Here is a 21,894-nt window from a genome sequence, read left to right on the forward strand (position 1 = left end):
TTTTTTCAGTGTATGATGTCAACTAGTGCCACAAACTGCCATGTTCACTGTTAATACCATCTTCCCTTCTTCTTCTTCTTCTCCTCGTTTTAATGGCAGATTGCATAAATACAGCTGTGTTTAGCGCCACCTGCTGGTTCTACCCATTTACATTGTTTCTCACCGCTCCCTTAGTCCCTGATGACTGTTTCCCTTCTTCTTGGGGTCAAAGGCAGTAGGAAGCTGCACTACTGCCACCTGCTGGTTCCAGCTGGTCCATAACCGTCCCGTCGCTCAAAAGGAAGGAAGGAAGGAGGAAAAGAAGGGAGGAGAGAAGGAAGGAAGAAGGAAAGAAGGAAGGATAGAAGGAAGAAAGGAAGAAAGAAAGGAAAGAAGGAAAGAAGGGAGAAAGGAAGGGAAGGAATGAAGGAAAGAAGGGAGAAAGGAAAGAAGGAAAGAAGGGAGAAAAGAAGGAAAGAAGGGAGGAAAGAAGGAAGATGGAAGGAAGGAAGGAAGGAAGGACTGAATGAAAGAAGAGCGAAAGGAAGGAAAGAAGGAAGGAAGAAAAGAAGAAAAAAAGGATGGAAGGAAAGAAGGAAAGAAGGGAGAAATGAAGGAATGAAAGAAGGAAGGAAGGAATGAAGAAGAAAAGAAAGAACGAAGGAAGAAGAAAAGAAAGAAAGGAGGAAGGATGGAAAGAAGGAAGAAAAGAAGGAAAGAAAGAAAGAAGGAAGAAAAGAAGGAAAGAAAGAAAGAAGGGAGAAAGGAAGGAATGAAAGAAAGAAGGAAGGAAAGAAGGAAGGAAGGAATGAAGAAGAAAAGAAAGAACGAAGGAAGAAGAAAAGAAAGAAAGGAGGAAGGATGGAAAGAAGGAAGAAAAGAAGGAAAGAAAGAAAGAAGGAAGAAAAGAAGGAAAGAAAGAAAGAAGGGAGAAAGGAAGGAATGAAAGAAAGAAGGAAGGAAAGAAGGAAGGAAGCAGAAAAGAAGAAGGAAAGAAAACACCTTCACACTGCCCCTCCTCCCCCCATTTTCCATGATATCTCATCAGGCGAGTTCAAATTCTGTATTTTGTTTGTCAGATCACAGAGATTTCATCTATTGAAAGTTTAACATGAAGGTTTAATCCTCGATTTCTGTTGAAAATCTGTGTATTTGTATGTTTTAATCTCCTGTGTGTGTGTGTGTGTGTGTGTGTGTGTGTGTGTGTGTGTGTGTGTGTGTGTGTGTGTGTGTATGTGTGTGTGTGTGTGTGTGTGTGAGTGAGCGTTTGTTCATCTCAGCTCAGTTCAATTTTGAGAAACGTTCAATTTGTTTATTGGAAACAGGAAATGGATTAAATACAAATGTAAAAATACATTTTCCAGCATTACAAAAATAAAAATAAAGCAAAAAGTGTTTTTCATTACATTTACAGGACAAAAGCCAGAAGTTACGACTGCGGAACATAGAAAACGTGGCGCCGGTAGAGTGTGCGTTTCGGGGGTTTTTGGCGCCCTCTGTAACGACTGGCAGGCTCACCGACGCGCCTTTTACATCTGCAACGAAGCGTCTCAGCGACGAGGACGACCGGAGCGGCGCACATACAAACGTCAGACACAATATTTTACAAGCTTTTTTTTTTTTTTTGTTCTTACTTTTTGCTGGTGACTAATAATACTGAAGTAAAAAAAGAAAAAACGAGAGAAACACGTTCATTCATAGAATGAATTTCTAAACCAAGGCGAGACGCCTCGAAGTGGTTCCTGTGTGTGTGTGTTAATCTATATGTACGACTCTCAGCTCTGTATTAATGAGGCTCAACGTGCCGACGGACTCGCTGTGGAGAGGAAAAACAACCCTGCTGGGGTTTTTTTTTTTTTTTAAACAAAAAACAACAAAAAAACACCTTCCAGCGCCGTCGGGAGACTTCAGCGTTTTCCCCTCTTGGACGGGGTCTCCTCCGATTTCTGTCCTGCCCTGGTCCGCCCAGCGGGGGGGCTAGCCTCGCGCTTGCGGCCCCCCCTCGCCGCCGCCTGGCCCCTCGTCCCGCTGCAGGAGGGGAAACAAGGAGCAACTATCAGAGCCGTGTCAAGTTGCCGTCCAGCCGAGACGCCGTTGCAAACAAGTGAGGCGGATTGTGTTTGACACCTGAAAACACACGGCGGCAACTTGAAAGCGTAATAATGTTACAACAGCAATTTTCTGAGCGCTCCGGCTATTTTGAAGTCTGCCCACGCGAGAAAAGGGGCAACCTAACAGGGGCAACGCAACGTCTGCAGCAGGACTCGGCAACAACATAGCGGGGAGACGGAACGGGAAGGACAAGGTCGTCTCTGCTGGAGGGAAACCTGGTTGTGTGTCGACAGCAACCTGAGAGAAGGGGCAACTTCAGAGAGAATGGCAACCTGGGAGGGGGGTGATCTCAAAGGGGGAGGCAACCTGAGAGATGGGGCAACCTCAGAGAGGAGGCAACCTGGGAGGGGCGTGATCTCAAAGGGGGAGGCAACCTGAGAGATGGGGCAACCTCAGAGAGGGGGAAACTTGACAAGAGAGGGCAACTTCGGAGGGTGCAATCAAGCAGGCAACCTCAAAAAGGGGGCAACCTGAAAGAGGAGGCAAGTGAGGGGGGGGGGGGGGGGTCACCACAGAGATGAGGCAACTTCAAAGAGAAAGCAACCACAGAGATGAGGCACTTCAAAGAAAGCAACCTCAGAGAGGGGGAAACTTCAGAAGAGAGGGCAACTTCGGAGTGTGCAATCGAGCAGGCAACCTCAAAAAGGGGGCAACCTGAAAGAGGAGGCAACCGAGGGGGGCAACCACAGAGATGAGGCAACTTCAAAGAGAAAGCAATCACACGGACGAGGCAACTTCAAAGAGAAAGCAACCACACAGATGAGGCAACTTCAAAGAGAAAGAACCACAGAGATGAGGCAACTTCAAAGAGAAAGAACCACAGAGATGAGGCAACTTCAAAGAGGAAGCAACCTCAGAGAGGGGGTAACTTCAGAGAGGATGCAACTTGAGAGGGCAGGCAAAGTGAAAGAGGTGGCAACGTCCGATAGGCGGCAACCTGAAAGGGGGGGGACTTCAGAAGATGCGGCAACTTCAGAGAAGGTGCAACAGAGCCGGTAACCTCAAAGTGGGGGGGGGGCAACGTGAAAGAGAAAGCAACTGAGGGGGCAACCTCAGAGAGGAGGCAACCGAAATGTCTATTCTTCCATAAGGAGTTTCAAAGTTGTCTTTGACAAATTGCAACTTTTTGTTTCTGGAGAGGTTCTCTGGTCAAACGCTGCCATCTAGTGGTCCCACGTGGAACGTTCCAGTATGTTCTCATGCATAATGTCACTTCTTCATTTAAAGTCACTCCGGCAGCTAAAAGTCAGTGTGACTTTTCCGGACGTCCTGCTGCTTCAGCAGAACTTCACAGGTGAATTATTTATTCAGCGGAAGAGTTTAACTAAGAGTTTGATTCGTTTCAGGAAAGAGAAGAGACGGGAACTCACCGCGTCGCCGCCGCCGTCTCGTCTCTGCCGGTGAGGCGACGAGCTCGAGTGGACGGCTTGTTTCTGAAACGGGAAACAAACCGTCACACTTTTTATCTCTTCAATCTAATGATTTTGCTCCATTTCTTACATGAATTGACTCAATTAGACAACATCTTGCATGTTTCTTCATGTTACTGCAGGATTTACATAAATTGTGCAGCTTTTTAGACATGTTTTATTAACTGAATTTATTTATTCATACATTACCAATATTATTTTAAATTACTTGTACAATTTTGTAAAATATTTCTCCATATATATTGTTTTAAATTGTCAATTATATTTAGTCAATCAACCTAAATTATTTATCCAAACTCCTCCATATATTTCAATATATACATTGATTCTGTTGTGTTGAATAACTGGTAAAAATTGTTGTATATATCCCCTAATTTATTTGATAAATACTTCCACAACTTCCCTTTTTCTCCATTTATGACGCCTGTCTAAAATTATGTGCTGATTTTATTTTACAAATATTTCTCTATATATTCCCACCATTAACTGAAATAATTTGTCAAAAATCTATACATATATTAAAGTAAACAACTAATAATAAAACAAGTTTTAACATATAATAGATATTTTAAAATTCTTACAAAATAATAAATAATAAATAAATAAATAAATAAATAAAATAATACATAATTGGAGTGTAAATGTATTATTAATACTGATTTTTGAGGGTCGAATTTGTATTGGAGACAAAATAAAATGATCTTATGAGTGGAACAGGTAATAAATAAAAAATATCATGAGAAATCACCTCTCAGCCTCCAGTCGAGACGCTAACCGTGTCGTCGCTCTTGTTGCAGTTCCTCCCTCCTCGTCCTCCTCCTCCTCTTCCTCCCCGTCGTTCTGTTCTCCTTCTTTCTCGTCTCCTTTTTTGTCCTTTTTGTCTGTGAGACAGAGACAAAGTTTAACTTCCTGTCGTCCTGATGCTGTTCAGTTCTACACACAGGTACTTAAAGAAAAAAGAAACATGTTAGGAAAAGTATTTCTAACATAAAAGTTGATACCATAACGTTAATATATAATAATATAATAATAATGTTAATATATTCAAGCGTCACAATGTTCTTCTGAAAACACTGAAATACTTTCTCGCCTTGATCGTCTGAAGCTGCTGCTTTTGACGGCCGTCCTCTCCGGCCTGGTTTCTTTAATGCCGTCACTTGTTCCTCCTGTTGCTGCTGCTCCTCCTGCTTCTCCTGCTGCTCCTCCTGCTGCTGCTCTTCCTGCTGCTGCTTCTCCTGCTGCTGCTGCTGCTCCTCCTGCTGCTCCTCCTGCTGCTGCTCCTGCTGCTGCTCCTGCTGCTGCTCCTCCTCCGGCTTCTGATCCTCCTGCTGCCGTTCCGCTGACTGCTGTTCCTTTTGCTGCTGCTCCTCCTCGGGCTGTTCCTCCTGCTTCTGATCCTCCTGCTGCTGTTCCTCTTTCTGCTGCTTCTCTTGCTCCTCCATCTGTTCCTCCTGCCTTTTCTCCTGCTTATGCTCCTCCGGCCGCTGTTCCTCCAACTGCTGTTCGTCCGGCTGCTGTTCCTCCTGTTTCTCCTTCTCCTGCTGCTCCTCCTGCTGCTGCTCCTTCAGCCGTTTGTCCTGCTTCTGCTCCTCCTCTTGCTGCTGTTCCTCCTCTTGCTGCTGCCCCTGCGGCTGTTCCTTCTGCTTCTGCTGTTCCTCCTGCTGCTGCTCCTTCAGCCGTTTGTCCTGCTCCTCCTCTTGCTGCTGCTCCTCCTCTTGCTGCTGCCCCTCCAGCTGTTCCTGCTGCTTCTGTTCCTCCTCTTGCTGCTGCTCCTTCTCTTGCTTCTGCCCCTCCGGCAGTTCTTCCTGCTTCTGCTGTTCCTCCTGCTTCTGCTGCTCCACCTCCTGTTTCTGCTCCTCCAGCTGTTCCTCCTGTTGCTGCTCCTCCTGCTGCTCCTCCAGCTGCTGCTCCTCAGTCTGCAGGCGTGTGAAAAATTGGAAATTAATTTCAGAAAATGTGGCACCTGTGGCTCTTCGGCGCCCCCTGCAGTGGTTCCCTGCAGTGGTCCCCTGCAGTGGTTCCCTGCAGTGGTTCCCTGCAGTGGTCCCCTACAGTGGTTCCCTGCAGCAACACCGTTTCGTGTCGTTTGCATCCTGAATGAGGGTTTTCAATAGTTTGTCTTCGCTACAGTGTGATGAACGTACCGATTAACCACGATCAAATCCAAATATATATAAAAAAACCCAACTTATAATAATAAATAAAAGTAAGATTAAAATCTAATGTTCACAATTATATTTGTAGGTCCTTTTTTTGGTGCCAAAATAAAAGCAAAAAGGGTTTGAATACATTTATTTTTAAGCCTCAGAACAAGTTAAACCGTTAAATAAAAACGGTTTAAGGAAAGCAAACTTACATCCTCCGGTTTCTCCGTCACGTCCTGCAGACCTGCTGGGAACGACGAATACAAAACAAATATTATCACTGCAATTCTTCTTCTTCTTCTTCCCATTTCTCTCAGAGGATGTGTGATATGAGACGTTTAAGTTTTCTGACCGGCGTCTTTTTCCGGCTCGTCGCCGTCGTCTTTCACGTCCTCCGGAGCCCGAAGCGCCGAAAAGCTCCCGTCCACAGCTTCTCCTGTGTGACTCTTCGCTGCTGCTCCACCTGCAGAGGAGACGATTCAACATTCGGCTCCATCAGAGGGTCATTTGTGGGAAAAGGGAAATACGTCGTCACGCCTCTCTGCCGTTAAAAAGCATCCCTGAATCAAACAGTTTTACAGTTCACACTGGGTGATTTGTTTTAATTATTGATTTACAGAAGCTTAAAGACTTGCGTCATAATACATTTCATTTAGCGATCGGCGCTAACGGCGCCCCCAAGAGGCGGACGAAATATTGACTGTGCAAGTCTGTGATTGGCTGTTTTTTTTGTGCTTTGGGTATTTTGGAAACAGGAGGAAGACGAGGAAGAGGAAGTAGAAGAAGAAGAAAAAACAAATTATTCACACCTTCAGTTACAAGCCCAATAAAAACAACAAAAGCAGCTTTTCCTGAAGTCGTTCCAGTCGTTCGCTCCACATCTCCGAACAAATAAAACTTCACAGAAACAATGAAAACGAGCTCACCGGCGTCGTTCTCGTCTTGAGGGGCGGAGCTTCCTGCAGCTCCGGCCTCGTCTGCGTCGGTCGCACTGATCTCACTTCCACCTCCGCCACTTCGCTTCTGCTCACGTTCTTCCTCGGGTCCCTAAGAAGAGAATTAAAAAAAAAAAGAAAGAAAGAAACATGACGTGAGCAAAGCGGTGAAAAGTTTTTAATCGTTTTAAACCCGAACGCAAAACACGTCGTACCTCTTCTCTCCCGTCTGGATTCGGTGGCGAATCATTGGCGGCGCCGACCTCAGCTTGACTCTCGTCTTTGTCCGGATCGGAGGCTGAAACACCAACAATTACACACATTTGTGCCTTTAAATTGTTCAACAATGCGCCAAAATAACTCGCGATATTAAACTACGGTTAAGTTTGTTTTCCTACGAATCAGATTGGAAGTCTTCTCACCAGCAGGAGCCTCTTTGGTCTTCGCTCCCGGACGTCTTCCCCGCCGGCTCGCCGTCTCCTCCGTCCTCTTCTCCGCCTCCTCGGCGGTTCTGGACGGTCGTCCTCTGCGCCGTGTTTTGATTTCCGCCACCTTCTGCGGCTCGGCTTCCTGGAAAAAAAACAACAAAAAAACATAAATTCAGACAAGTGAATTAATTCATGCACGTGCACGTCAACCTTGATATGGCCGTGTGCATCCCGGCTCGTTATTTACCTCTGCAGGAAGCAGCGCTTTACTTCCCGTCTCATCGCCTGTCACAATAAAAGCACACAGGTCGTCACGATTCACTCGGATCATTGGAAACGCCTGAAGGCCCCGAGAGCCGCGGTGTGAGAAAGTTTTGAGTTACCCGGCGGCTCCTCCTCCTCCTCCTCCTCCTCCTCCTCCTCCAGCTTTCGTTTGCGGCGTCCGCGACCCTCCGCTCTGTCTTCCTACGAAAAAACACACAGGAGACGTGTTTGACGTGGAGACATGCGGACTGAACGCCACATAAACACTGTGACTTTGTTTGTATAGGAGCAGATTTTCAGTCAAAACTGTTGGACGGTACTTTTTCTGAGCCCTTCTCCTCCTCTTCCTCCTTCTCCTCTTCCTCTTTCTCCTCCTCCTCCAGGCCGCCGCCGCTCGAGACGTTGCCTGAAAGGAAATAATAAAAAGACGTAAAAATGTGCTGCAAATGCAGTTTTATTTGGTTTTAAATACCATTTTTACATTTCTTTAGTCTTTTTTAGTCTATTTGGATTGTCTCACCTTTACATCTTTACATGAAACCATTTTTCCATCTCTCATGCGTTATATATTTGCTGCTATATTTGCAATTAGCAGAGCATTCATTATTTTCTACCTGTAAATTTTTTTGTTTTTTTTAAGTATTCACGACAGAGAAGGTTTAAATTAGAAAAAATTTAACATTGTTATTTGGAAAAACTAATCTGAAAGCATAAACACATTAAAATCAGCTATCGTTGCAAATGACGTTGTTTATTGTTGCATTACTGTCGATGTAAACACACTTTAAATTGTACTAAATGCATGAAAAGTGCAGATTTTCACCGTCTGACTGTGAAGATCAGTCTAATTTCTGTTGTCTGGGCTGGAATATTCAACGGGATCTCAGCAGGTTGGATTGGATGAAGAGAAAAATAAATAAATAAATAAAAAACAAAGCGGGGAAATACGTTTAACTCACTGATTTGCTTGATGAGTTTGGACTGGGGTTCCTGCTCGGACACGTCGTCGGCCTCGGCCTCGGCAGGAACCTCCTGCTGCTCCGCTGGCCGAGTCTCGGCTTCGCCCGCTGGAGGAAAGAGAGGAAGGGTTGTTTTGTTCTCCACGCTTTAAAGACGTTTGAAAATCCAGAACCGGGACACATTCATCACTTCATCAGAATGACAAACCACGTCCCTCAATTCCACGTCTCTTCCTGCTGCAGCACAGCTCGTAATAAGAAGGTGACGGAAGATAAGACGTTGTATGGAAGGATATTTCTGCTTTAAAGCTCCAATAGCATGACCTGCCCACTGGCTTTCATTTGAAAATGTGGGGGAAAAAAGGATCTTCAATCAGGTATTAAGGGTAAAAAACTTTCCTAATATGCAGATATATTCACAAAAATCCAGTAAGAATGTCTGCGTAGAGGATTTGTGGGCAAGAAATTGAGAAATTTATGTCAGCAGGTCCAACATGAGGCGCAGGGAATGAAACATTACCTTGTTCTGCTGAGAATTCTGAAACTTGTCCTGCGGAGATTTCTGAAACTTGTCCAGTGGAGATTTCTGAAACTTGTCCTGCTGAGATTTCTGAAACTTGTCCTGCGGAGATTTCTGAAACTTGTCCTGCGGAGATTTCTGAAACTTGTCCAGTGGAGATTTCTGAAACTTGTCCTGCGGAGATTTCTGAAACTTGTCCTGCAGAGATTTCTGAAACTTGTCCTGCGGAGATTTCTGAAACTTGTCCAGTGGAGATTTCTGAAACTTGTCCTGCTGAGAATTCTGAAACTTGTCCTGTGGAGATTTCTGAAACTTGTCCAGCGGAGATTTCTGAAACTTGTCCAGTGGAGATTTCTGAAACTTGTCCAGTGGAGATTTCTGAAACTTGTCCTGCTGAGATTTCTGAAACTTGTCCTGCGGAGATTTCTGAAACTCGTCCAGTGGAGATTTCTGAAACTTGTCCTGCGGAGATTTCTGAAACTTGTCCTGCGGAGATTTCTGAAACTTGTCCTGCGGAGATTTCTGAAACTCGTCCAGTGGAGATTTCTGAAACGTGTCCAGTGGAGATTTCTGAAACTTGTCCTGCGGAGATTTCTGAAACTTGTCCAGTGGAGATTTCTGAAACGTGTCCAGTGGAGATTTCTGAAACTTGTCCTGCGGAGATTGCTGAAACTTGTCCTGCAGAGATTTCTGAAACTTGTCCAGTGGAGATTTCTGAAACTTGTCCTGCTGAGATTTCTGAAACTTGTCCAGTGGAGATTTCTGAAACTTGTCCAGTGGAGATTTCTGAAACTTGTCCTGCTGAGATTTCTGAAACTTGTCCAGCGGAGATTTCTGAAACTGGTCCAGTGGAGATTTCTGAAACTTGTCCTGCAGAGATTTCTGAAACTTGTCCTGCGGAGATTTCTGAAACTTGTCCAGCGGAGATTTCTGAAACTTGTCCTGCTGAGATTTCTGAAACTTGTCCAGCAGAGATTTCTGAAACTTGTCCTGCTGAGATTTCTGAAACTTGTCCAGCAGAGATTTCTGAAACTTGTCCAGTGGAGATTTCTGAAACTTGTCCAGCGGAGATTTCTGAAACTTGTCCAGCGGAGTCAGAAACTGAAGCCACGCCGCTTTTTCCTGCCGAGCTTCCTCCCGTCCCGGCTTCAGCCTGCGCAGCTTCTCCAGCGGGGAAAATGTAGAAAGTAGCCGTGAGTTTGACACGCAGCAGAAACAGAAATAGGATTTAAATTGAAAATGAGCCATTAAAAAAATACCTTCTTTCTCAGACTCTCTCTCCTCCGGTTGCGTTTCAGCTTCAGCTTCATTGTTCAAGTGAGTCTGACCTGAGGCGGAGTCTTCCTCCTGTGATGAAGACGCTTGTTTTTAGTGACATTTCGTTCAATACGATCAGAGGTTTTCCAACTATAAGAGTGTTTGTACCTGTAGAGGCGGCACCTCAACGCTCCCGACTTCTGAAGTCGCCTGTATTTCCTCAGAGTGACCTGTAAACAAGAGCATGTTTGAATTTTTAGTATCGAACAACTTAAAAGGTAAGAGCTTATAAGACGATTTTAATCTTTAGACATCCGTTTGTCAGTTTTAATTAAGCCTCAAGTTTCTTTTTTTTTTTCCTTTTAAAATTTGGTGGGTGTGACCCTAGTATTTGCTGAAACCTAAGATATTTGTGTTTCATCTTTTTAGATGAACAATAATACATAAGGAGTCTGTAAAAGTGTTTTATTAGCATTTAATGCTAAAAGAGTCACTTTCACATGGTCTGGTGAGTCCAGAAAACTCGTATTCAAAGTTTCCAGCTCCTCCTTGATTCTCCTCCATGTGAATATCAGATCCAAGGAGCTACATTCAGAATCTGCTGTGTCAGTGTGAGCTGGACTGGCTCCGCCCACACACACGCCCATCTATGGGAAGTTGGAGGAAGTACTTCCTCTCGTGGCGCCATGTGCCAGAGCAGAGCTGCCTGATTGTGGGAGGAGTCAAAAGGGGGAGGAGCCTACCTTGATTGTGATTGGCTAAACCCCCGATGACACTATATAGGCTTTTATTTCTGATTGGCTGGTTGGAGCAACACACTTTTTAAAACCTGGAACCAGCCAGAGAGAGAGAGGACACACTTTCTACACCTCTGGGGCGTCGTTCCAGGTGTGGAGACGATTAGTACTTTTGGAAAACCTTTAGAAAGTCATTTTTGCAGAATATGACCCCTTTTAAGAAGAGATGAAAATAAATAACTTTGCGTTAAACCAATTTCTTTAAATTTTAAATTTTTTTTATGTTGTGTCCCATTTTCCCACATTGATCCAAGCTTGTCGCCGCCGGGAAAGAGACGTTCAGCCAGTATTTTCTGATTTGGGAGCTGGTTTCAAAAATTTGCGATTTCACTCTTCAGACTGCTGCGATTAAAAAAAAAAAACGACTTAGATGCACCTCAAATCGTGTCAAAGTGGACGTGGCCTTGATCAGTCATCAGCGGAAGAAAAATATCAGTAAACGAACAAAACGACGGCGGTAATTACCAACAGAAATTCAACATCTTGAATCACTTCTGCTACAAAAGTGGATTCAATCAAGCTAAATTAAGCTAATTTCCACTAACCTGCCAGGCGGGTTTTCTGCTCCGCGGCGAGCGGCGGTGTCGGCGCCGCCGCCTGCAGCTCGTCGGGGGGGAGGAGCCGCTGCTCCTCCGCCGCCGCCGCCGCCACCGGCTCCTCCCCCATGGCCTGGCCGATGAGGCTGGAGGACACGGTGCAGTCGGGATCCATGGAGAGCAGCGTCAGCGCCGCCTCCTTCATCTTCATGTCGGCGTCCTGCAGCTCCATCTCGGGGAGCCGGGCCTGCGCCGACGCGCAGACGTCCATGAGGCTCAGCAGGGCGTCGGCCTCGGCCGGCAGCTCGCCGAACCGCCCCTCCCCCTCCGCCTCCGCCTCCGCCTCGGGCGGCTCCGGCGTGATGTCGCTCAGGGCGTCGCAGGTGTCGTCCGAGAAGGAGACGGTGGCGGTGACGGGGTCGGAGTCCGTGGCGGCGGCGGCAGCGTCGTCGTGCACCAGGGCCTTCTTCCTGGGCGGCTCGTCCGACTCCTGGCCCGGCGGAGGAGGAGGAGGAAGAGGAGGAGGAGGAGGAGGAGGAGCGGCGGCGGCGGTGGCGGACGACCTGGGACTCTTCGGGGCCTTTTCCACTCTGTCCTCCCGTGGCGCTTTTTTCTCTTCCGGGGTGTCGTCTTTGCCCTCCGACGCCTTGTCCCTCTTCTCCGCCTTCCTCTTCGTCCCCCTCGCGTCCGCCCTGTCCTGCGGCGGCTCCTCGGAGGTCTTGGCTTGTTCTTTTTTCTTCTCCTTCGCGGCTTCGGCTTTGCCGAGACTCACCCCTCCGCCAACTCTGACCTCCGGACTCTGAGCTTTCTTTTCGGTTTTGGGCGAAAGCAGAATCTTGCTTTCGTCTTTCGACTTGGATTTAGGTTTGTCCGAGATCTTCGACGCCTTCACCCTCTTCGGGTCTCGGTCCGGCTCGGCGCTCGACCTGCTCGACTTCTCCTGATCCGCCTTGGCCTTCTCCTTCTCGCCGCCGTCCTTCTCCGTCTTGGGCTTGGCTCTGTCCTCGCCGTGGCCCTTCGACCTCTTCGCCGCGTCTCTGCCGTGTCTGTCCTTCCGCCTGCCGCCGTCGGAGCCGGGCTCCATGTCGGACCGATCCTCGGAGGAGCCGGTGGAGTCCGGCTGCAGCGGCGGCTTGACGTCGCCCTTCGCCGGGCCTTTCTCACACTTCCCCTTGTCCTTCGCCTTGTCTTTCTCCTTGTTCTTCACGCCCTCCGCAGCCGCCGCCGCCACCGCCTTCGTCTTCTTGCCGTCCCTGGGATTCCCCTCCTCCGCCCTCTTCTCGCCCCTGACCTTTGGCTTCTTGTCGCCTCTCTCCTCGGAGCCCACTCGGTCGTCCGCCTGGTGCTCCGACCGCCTCTCCTGCTTCGCCCTGGGCTTGGCCCGCTCGTCGGACAGGCTGCGCTCTTTGTCCCGCCGCTCCTTGGGATGGAACTCCCTGCGGGACGGACGGTCGAACTTGCCCACGCTGCGCTGCTTGAGGGCCTCCTGGGAGCCCTGCTCCAGCTCCAGGATGAAGGAGTGCGTGCGGTTTTTGTCGGCGAGCCTCTTGGCGTCGCCGGAGTCCTCCGAGAAGCTGCCGCTCGCCCTCCTGTGCCTGTCGTCGAACGGCGCCGGGTCCGACTGGGTCCTGGTCGCCTTCGGCGGCGGGTTCTTTGACGGGGCGGGCTTCGATTCCTTACGACAAACGAAACGGACAAATGTAAATAATCAAAACGAAAAAAAAAAAAAAAACAAACGCCGTCGCTTTCACCAAGAGCTCTCACGTACGGATTTCTTGGGCGCGTCTCCCGCTTCTCCCTTTTTCTTGCCTGGAGCGTCGCCCTCTTTCCTGGAAGGCAAAAATTTCACACGCGTTCAGAAAACGTAGAGTGAGAAGAGAGAGAAAGAGAGAGAGAGAGACGAGCCTCTGTGTGAGGATTGACGTCACACCTGGAGTCCAGTTTTCTCTTCCTGCTGAGAGCCACCTTCTTCTCCAGGACCTTCCTCTCTTTGCGGGCCTCTTTGGCCCTGGGGCCCTCCTGCCCGCCGCCGTCGCCGCCCTTTTGTCTCTTGTTGTCTGTGCAAGACACACAGGCTCCGCGAGTGAATAGCGTTTCAGCGACGAGGGGAAATTTGACAGGGTTGCCGTCGTTAGAAACAAATGGCTTGTGAGTGTGTGTGCATATAGACAGGCGCACACCTGCAAGGACATGTAAATGTTCATTTCCACCTCAAATAGCTGTTTTTTTTTATACTTTATTCCTCTGCAGTGACAAAGATTCCGCCACAACTCGAGGTTATTTTCACCCTCAATATTGACTGAGAAGGTTTACGCTCGTCTCTTCTTCTGACGTGTCACAAATACGCTAATTTTGTCAGTCTCAAACGTACCTCTGGTTGTGGCTTAAAAATGCGTTGTGTTATGATGACCTACAGAGCCATTCATCTTAAAACCCATTTTTATTCTTTGGCTTTTACCTCAGCGTGAGACTCCGCTCTGGTTTTAGTGCCTTAATTTTTTTTTTTTTTTTATTGTTTTAACTTTGTATGTTTTGTTTATTGTTTTACCATCTGGTTGTTTTTATTGCTTTAACTTTTTTATTGTTTTTATGTTGCCTCTTATATTTTTATTTCAACGTACAGCACTTTGTCTCAGCTACGGCTGCTTAAAGCGCTTTATAAATAAAGTTGAGTTGAGTGCAGCTACCAACAACCAATAGAGATACATCGGAAAATCTAATTGAATTAAAAGAGAGAGGGGGGGGGGATTGAGAAGGGCACCAAAGTGAGCCTGCAAGTCATGATTGAGGGCAAAAAAAATAAAAACATAAAAATCTTGGACACTGAAGGAAATAAAAACTGAGTGAGAGGTTAATCTGAGGTAGAAACACTTGCAGGTCCCTGTAGGTGAGTGGGAATGAACCAGTTGGTTATATAACAGCCCCATATAGGTGCGATTATAAACAAAAAGGACAGTAAAGCCAAAATGAAGCAGCCAAACCTTGTTCCTCCAGCTGCGCTGCTCTCTGTTTTCGTTTCTCCTCCAGCCGCTCTCGGTTCTGTTGTCTCTTCAGGAGTCTCTCCTCTTTGTCCTTCGCCTTTTAAAACAGTTAAAAAAAGAATTTATTAATAGTAATATTTGAGTATTTCTATATTTTTCTCTATCTCGTTAGTGTGAATGCAAGGCTTTCACACTCTTGAGATTCTGTTTCTGTTTATTCTGGACGTTTTTCGAATCGCTAAAACTCTGGCAATCTTCACCCGTTCGTCACCATTCCAATATCAAATCGTGCAGCTTTTCCGGCTTTTTGAAATCTCGTCAACTTTTTAAAATATTTCAACTTTTGTGCCACTTTTTTCCAATGTTAACGGATGGAGAAATTTTTAACGAGCTATAACTTCTTCAAATCTTAACCGATTTCAACCACCCGACTTTTAAACTGTTTCAACAATGCTCAAGTAACTTGTGCAACTTTTTGAAACTTTTTCAACTTTTCGAAACTTTTACAACTGACACTTTTTCCAACTGTTTGACACTTTTTCAACTGTTTTACACTTTTTCAACTGTTTTACACTTTTTCAACTTTTTGAAAGTTGTTCAACTTTTTGAAAGTTGTTCAACTTTTTGAAAGTTGTTCAACTTTTTGAAACTTTTACAACTGACACTTTTTCAACTGTTTGACACTTTTTCCAACTGTTTGACACTTTTTCAAGTGTTTTACACTCTTTCAACTTTTTCAACTTTTTGAAAGTTGTTCAACTTTTTGAAAGTTGTTCAACTTTTTGAAACTTTTTCAACGTTTTCAACTGTTTGACACTTTTCAACTGTTTCAACCATTTCAACTTATAGAAACTTTTTCAACTTTTCCCAACTTTTCCCACTTTTTCAAAGCATTCCAGTCTACCTGCCGCAGGCAAGCAGCAAAAAGCATTACAGTTTGCATTCACACTATCATGCATTTGCCGCGGGAAATGCAGATCATCTAGTTCAATCTGTGCTGGATGAGCTTGTCATGACCTCACAGTGCGAAGAAGATACAAAAGCAAATCGGTCGTAAAACTCGCACAATTCGGCAAAAGGAATTAAAACCAGAAAATAAATCCTAAGAAGAGACATGAGCAGACGCGTACTGACCGCAGACCGGCGGCGTTCCTCCACGGTGACTTCGTCGTCGGAGTCGCTGTAGTAGCGGGAGTAGAGGAACGGTTTGTGGACGTAGGCCTTCCGGCGAGGTTTACACTCTTTGTCCTCGTCGCCCGTTTCCCCGCCGCCGTGCTTCTTGTCATCTTGATCTGGAGCGATTGAAAACAGTTTTTGTGAGCCTCCCCGCTCCATAATCTCCCGAGTTTTATACTTGTAATGCACACATGCAGGAAACAGCACCATCTAGTGGCCCCACATGAAAACTGCACGTCAAAACGTAGTTTAAAATGCAAAAATTCTGTCCTCTCAAACATTAAAACGGTCATAAATCTCAATTATTTTTGTTTTAAGTAAAAGCACGGGGTTGGTGGAGCACCTGGCGGCAGCTCGCCCTCTTCGGAGGAGTCGGACTGCAGCTCCTCGTCTTCGCTCTCCTCCCCGAACGACGACAGGTCGCTGGTGTGGACGGAGCTCACCGTGATGTCGCTCAGGCCCTCCAGGTCGGAGTCCTCCAGGGAATATTCTGCAGGGCGGAGAGGAGGCCATAACAAAGACACAAGAATATTTGACACGGATGTACGGGGCGTCATCGTTTTGGACCGGGGATTTTAAAATGAACCAATCACAACATGCTTCAAGGACACACACACACACACACACACACTCTCTCACACACACACACCTTCTTTGATCCTGTCCCGAGCCTTCTGTTTGGCCTGGCTGCTGGATTTCAGAGATTCTTCCTCCGGTTTCTCCTCCCAAAGTTTCCCGCCGATTTTGCCTGCATGTTTTTCTCTCTCCTCCTCCGACGGCTGCTGCTGCTGCACTCTGGACTCCTCCTCCTCTGTCTTCACCTCCTCCGTCAGCTCCTCTCCCTCCAGCTCCATGTCTTCCTGCGCCTCCTCCATCTTGGCCTCCACCTCCGCTGCCGGCGTTGCGTCCTGGGTCTCTTGGCGCTGCTCGTCTTCCTCCATGGCGGCCTCGTCCTGCTCGCTCTCCTCCGTCAGCGGCGTGGAGTCGTCCGGCGCCTGGCCCCTGCCGCGGGGCCTCTCCAGGGCCGAGCTGGCCCGGACGCTGGCCTCCTGGTTGAGGGACGTGATGGTCTCCAGGATGGACAGGGCGTTGCTGGAGGCGGCGGGAGTCGACGAGGAGGCTGTGGAGAACGGAGTGAGTCAGTCGAGCTTCATTTAGTCCCATAATATTATATCAACAAATAATAATGTCAAATTGAATTACTAAAATTGTTAAAACAATTAATAAATAAATTAAATAAACAACAATAATGATAATAATTGAAATAATATCAGATTAAACACAATAATAATATTATATCAACAAATAATAATATCAAATTGAATTACTAAAATTGTTAAAAATAAATAAATAAATTAAATAAACAACAATAATGATAATAATTGAAATAATATCAGATTAAACACAATAATAATAATATTATATCAACAAATAATAATATCAAATTGAATTACTAAAATTGTTAAAAATAAATAAATAAATTAAATAAACAACAATAATGATAATAATTGAAATATCAGATTAAATACAATAATAATATTACATCAACAAATAATAATATAAAATTGAATTACTAAAATTGTTAAAAATAAATAAATAAATTAAATAAACAACAATAATGATAATAATTGAAATAATATCAGATTAAATACAATAATAATAGTATATCAACAAATAATATCAAATTAAATTATTAAAATAACTAATAATATAAATAATATTATAATATAAATAATAATGTCAAATTAAATTATTAAAATAGTTTTAAAAATAAAATAAAATAAACAACAATGATAATAATAATAATTGAAATAATATCAAATACAATAATAATAGTAGATGGATAGATAGATAATTACTTTAGTATATCTACAAATAATAATTCAATTGAATTCGATTATCAATATGATAGTTACAAATATATAAATAATAATAAAATAAATAAACAATAATGCATAATAATAAATAAACAATAGACAATAATAATAATTGAAGAAATATCTAATTAAATTATTAAAAATAATAGCAATATAACATTATATCTACAAATAATAATATCACATTAAAATTAAATACAATTTAATTACTAATAAATAAAAATAATTACACATTAAAAAACAATATTAATAATTAAGTAAAATCAAATTCAATTATTAAAAATAATATCAACATAACAGTATATCAACAACATTTAACACAATAGAAATGTAATTTTTCCAAAAATCCAACCCAAACAGTGAAACATCCATATATATATATATATTTCACATTAACTGAAATAATTCAAACCTTTCTGTTTTTCCTGTATTCTTAATAAATCTATCTCAATTGGTCATGAAAATCCTCTTTTCTTTCTTTTCAAAGTAGAGAACAAATGAATGAACTAACAAAAACTGCTCGCACTTTAAGTAAAATCGTCTTTCATTAGCCGCAGCTGCATTTGACGTTCATCAAGGTTAAAGAGATGCGTTACGTTGCTCGGGGAAGCTGCAGTCCGGCGTGGCCTCAGGTGGAGGAGGAGGAGGAGGAGGGAAGGGCGGCGGCGGCTCCTCGGAGCAGCTGCCGGGGGACAGGAACTCCCGGACCACCTGCTCCACCTGCGGCCTGAAGATGTGGTTGACTTTGGGATCGACCACCTGCGCCACGATCCGGTCCACCCCCTGCTCCAGCATCCCCGATCTAACACACACACACACACACACAGCATGCAGTCAGCGCCCGGAGGTCCAGGTGGAGGCGAGAGCAGGGGAGGGAGGTGACGGAGCGTCTCCACTCACTGCAGGACGAGCTGCCGGATGTTGTTCCTCAGCTGGTTCTTGTTCAGATGGGGACTCCATGTGTGGTTGGACAGGTGGTTGGAGACAAAGTTGTCCACTCGTTGTTTCAGGTTCAGGTAAGCCGGCTGCAAAAGTTGACGAGGTTAAAAATCAATCCCTCAATATTTAATATCACCCATTGGATGCCGGCCAAGTTGGACAACAACGCTCTAAAGTAAAGTGAAATATACTTATGGAAGAATACAATCTATTGGAAATAATACAATTTGGAAGAAATGACCAAAATACTGTTGTATTGAGAGGCGCTGTCTTTTTCTTTATTTAAGTTTGAGGCTTTACAAAGACACTAAAGTAAAGACTTGCCATTTTTGATCACAGTAATTGTATCCTTACGATCTGAGGGCTAAAACTGGACCAACTGTTTGAACTACAGATGTTATAGTACATTAATAACCACGTGCATCTGGTTCATACTTGGTTACAGAGGTTCCATTTTTTTCTATGCATGTACAGCGTTTAATTCTATTTTAGATTAATTAAAAAAAAAAAACTATTGTGAAAAAAAACTACTGTGCAGAGGTTCCATTTTTTTCTGTGCATGTACAGCGTTTAATTCTATTTTAGATTAAATAAAATTACAAAACTATTGCTGTGAAAATACAGTGTATTGAGAAAATTATCTTATCGCCATGTTTTATTTAATGATTTAGCTGCTGTAATTTTCTTCTGATTTCCAAAAGTGGCAGGACGCGTAGGAAGAAAATGTTGTTTGTTTGTTTGTTTTGTAAACACGGTGATACACTCAGTAAATGCGAGCCGCCGGCCGGTACCTTGGTATCGACGTCCGCCAGACAGTCTCTCCGGAACTGGTCGAAAAGCCCCTGGGTCTTCAGGTGGTTCACGATCATCGACACCAGCTGCGGGTCTCCGGGAGCCAAACCCGCCATCGCCTCGGATCACAAGCGGCGACAGAAGCTGCTCACAGGAAGGAAACCTCCGGGCTGAACTCCTGAACGCTCTGTTGTGGTCCGAGCGGAGAGGCGGGAACGACCCGGAAGAAGATCCGAGCAACAACCGGAAGCTCTTCAGAAGAGGCCGTCCGTGTCAAAATAAGAGCATGGAACTCTGTCGACCTCTGGACATAGACATAATATACGTAGACGCCAAATTGACTGAGGAGGGTCATAGATTAAAAACACTAGATGCCTATTTGCCGCATGTGACGTGCCGACAGCGCCGCCATCTTGGAGAGGTCACCCGCTTGATATATACATATATATATTTTAAGCAAACTCCGTGAAAATTGCTTTTATTTTTTTATTAACTTATTGCATGATTTATGACAACTTGAATAGTGTAAGCACATCATTCCTCTATAGATGTAATTCCACATTGAGAGGAAAAACAACATACATGTAAACGTTCTTTCATTAAACCTAAAACACATAAAAAGTGTATTTTTCTAGCATGTTAACTATGCTTGTTACTTGGGGTAATTCTTTTAGAGAGGTTAGTGGATTCAGCAGCAAAACTCGACAGAATCTTTTTTTCTATGTGAAGTCATGTGTAAATGAGGTTCTCGTTGGTTACTCCCAAATAGACCTATAGATATTAGATATTTTCCTGGCTAACAGCGGCTCACAGTAGCTAAACATACTGTCAGACAACGTTTCAGTGCGCTTGTTTTTCTTCAATAAGTATAAATATGCAATCACAAAAAAAATATAAAAAGCTTGCTGGCAGCGGTGGGATTCGAACCCACGCCCCCGAAGAGACTGGAGCCTTAATCCAGCGCCTTAGACCGCTCGGCCACGCTACCGTGCCTTACATCTCGGATACATACGTATTTGTATCTAGACCAGTACAATACGGTCTTACGCTGTGCCAGCGTTTGATTTCAGGATTTAGACCGCTCCCAAATAGCGTAAGTGCTAACTGCTAACTTTATTTAGCAGTGCCACCTTTTCCATAAATATGATAAAATCTAAAAGAAAAACTACTTCACTGACCAGACAGTTAAACCGAAAAGTAAACATTTTAAAACATGTGAATTCAGTTTCAAATAAATAAACTAATAAATAAATAATAATAAATAATGAAAATATGAATAAAGTGTTAAAAAACACACACACACACAATGTACGTTTCTTCTTTTTTTTAATGAAGCAGAAAATACAACTTGTCTGATTCCCAGAAAAGAAAAGTTACAACATGAAAATGGTTGTATTGAACTTTCATCACGTGCAAGTCCTCCAAAGATAAAAAACACAATCATTTTGTGTGTCTTTGTGTGTTTGTCTGCGCTGGTTTTTGTGTGTATTTGTGTTTATTTGCATGTGTGATTGTCTGTCCATGTGTGTTTCTGTTCTTATGTAAGTTTTTTGGGTTTTTTTTTATCTTGAAATTGTCTCACTTGTTTTCTCGTCTGCCTCCAAACAAACCGATTTCTTTCACAAAACACATGCTTCATCTCTCCTTTAACACCATTTTTAATAAGCAAAGAAACTTTTCTTTTCCATGTGTTTCTGTTAAGTCACACCGTTTCCAGCCAGGAAGAAGAGTCACGCTTCACAAGTCCGAATATATTTACGAACAAAGGTGCTTAATCACATTTTATTCACCTTAATTAACTCTCAGTAGAAATTCGAATTTAAATTATTCCCTAATTGTCAAACTATGATTTTCTGCTTCAATTTGCCCTTTCTACATGTTGACAGCTCCACGCTTCAATTTCACCATAAAAAAACCACATTCAGCAAATGTAAACAAAGAATAAATTAACATTGTTTGTCTTTCTGTGTCCGTCTGATTGAATTTCACATCTCATTGTGCCGCTCACCCACTGTCCTCATCTTCTTTTGTATCATCTGCTCTCAGAAGGAATAAAGAGACGAAATGTCCCAACATCTCAATAAATACAACATCGAGACTGTAACTATGAAACCTGGACGTATAAAGACACACACACACACACACACACACACACACACACACACACACACACACACACACACACACACACACACACAAATCCCTAACAATCTCTGGTTAACGAGAAAACAGGAAACAAAGCCTTAATTAAAGGTGCAGTAAGTGAAACTATAGGTGGTAATACCACTTTGGTCCATTAGGTGGCAGTGTTTCTGTCTGGGGGAAAAAACTGTAGGACAGAGTCGACACTGCGTTTACAAAACTTGATATGTTTCAGGGTTGTTTTTTGTTTTTGGAAAGAATTCAATTATTATATGAGAGTGACTGTGAGCCTATTTAAATGATCATAAAAACATGAGATCAGATCAGTGGTATAATAGAATCTGATCAATTTACAAGCACTCTGGAAATGTGATAAGTGTAAAACTGGTTTTCATGCCTCAGTCTTATGGAATTCCTCCAGGGTGCATACATATGTATATATGAATGCACACAAATGTGAAAGAACAAAAAAAATCATAATCATAATCCATAACTTATTTTTAGTTTTGTCATTAATAAGCCTGAGGATAGACCAGATCAGGGATGTCAAAGTAATTTTACTTCAGTAGCCACGTGCAATCCAATTCGATGATTTTTAAATTTAAACTATAGAGATTTTCTATGTT

At 43.9% G+C, this 21,894-nt stretch overlaps 1 protein-coding gene across 1 annotated transcript; it reads right to left on the reverse strand.

Moving 5' to 3' along the window:
• Positions 1-1,354: 1,354 nt before the first annotated feature.
• bod1l1 (biorientation of chromosomes in cell division 1-like 1) lies at positions 1,355-19,278 on the reverse strand. The gene is made up of 26 exons (XM_080502388.1): positions 19,126-19,278; positions 18,296-18,420; positions 17,992-18,197; positions 16,168-16,638; positions 15,862-16,008; positions 15,477-15,634; positions 14,343-14,439; positions 13,292-13,418; positions 13,130-13,190; positions 11,371-13,036; positions 10,197-10,258; positions 10,031-10,118; positions 9,589-9,932; positions 8,772-9,497; positions 8,252-8,359; positions 7,412-7,493; positions 7,276-7,313; positions 7,023-7,170; positions 6,816-6,898; positions 6,592-6,712; positions 6,018-6,128; positions 5,878-5,912; positions 4,612-5,437; positions 4,270-4,402; positions 3,462-3,524; positions 1,355-2,007 (listed from the first exon to the last, which is right to left on the reverse strand). Exons 1-26 carry the CDS (start codon positions 19,240-19,242, stop codon positions 1,887-1,889), a joined length of 6,264 nt encoding a protein of 2,087 aa, XP_080358514.1. The 5' UTR covers positions 19,243-19,278; the 3' UTR covers positions 1,355-1,886.
• Between the last annotated feature and the right edge of the window lie 2,616 nt (positions 19,279-21,894).

This window comes from Blennius ocellaris, assembly GCF_963422515.1.
Source record: "Blennius ocellaris genome assembly, chromosome: 9".
Taxonomy (NCBI): domain Eukaryota; kingdom Metazoa; phylum Chordata; class Actinopteri; order Blenniiformes; family Blenniidae; genus Blennius; species Blennius ocellaris.

Coding starts and splice junctions, on each gene's coding strand:
- bod1l1 (XM_080502388.1), bottom strand. CDS start 19,242: ATGGCGGGTTTGGCTCCCGGAGACCCGCAGCTGGTGTCGATGATCGTG. Junction 9,933..10,030: donor GAGAGAGTCTGAGAAAGAAG/GTATTTTTTTAA, acceptor CCGCTGGAGAAG/CTGCGCAGGCTGAAGCCGGG. Junction 8,360..8,771: donor AGAATTCTCAGCAGAACAAG/GTAATGTTTCAT, acceptor TCTTTCCTCCAG/CGGGCGAAGCCGAGACTCGG.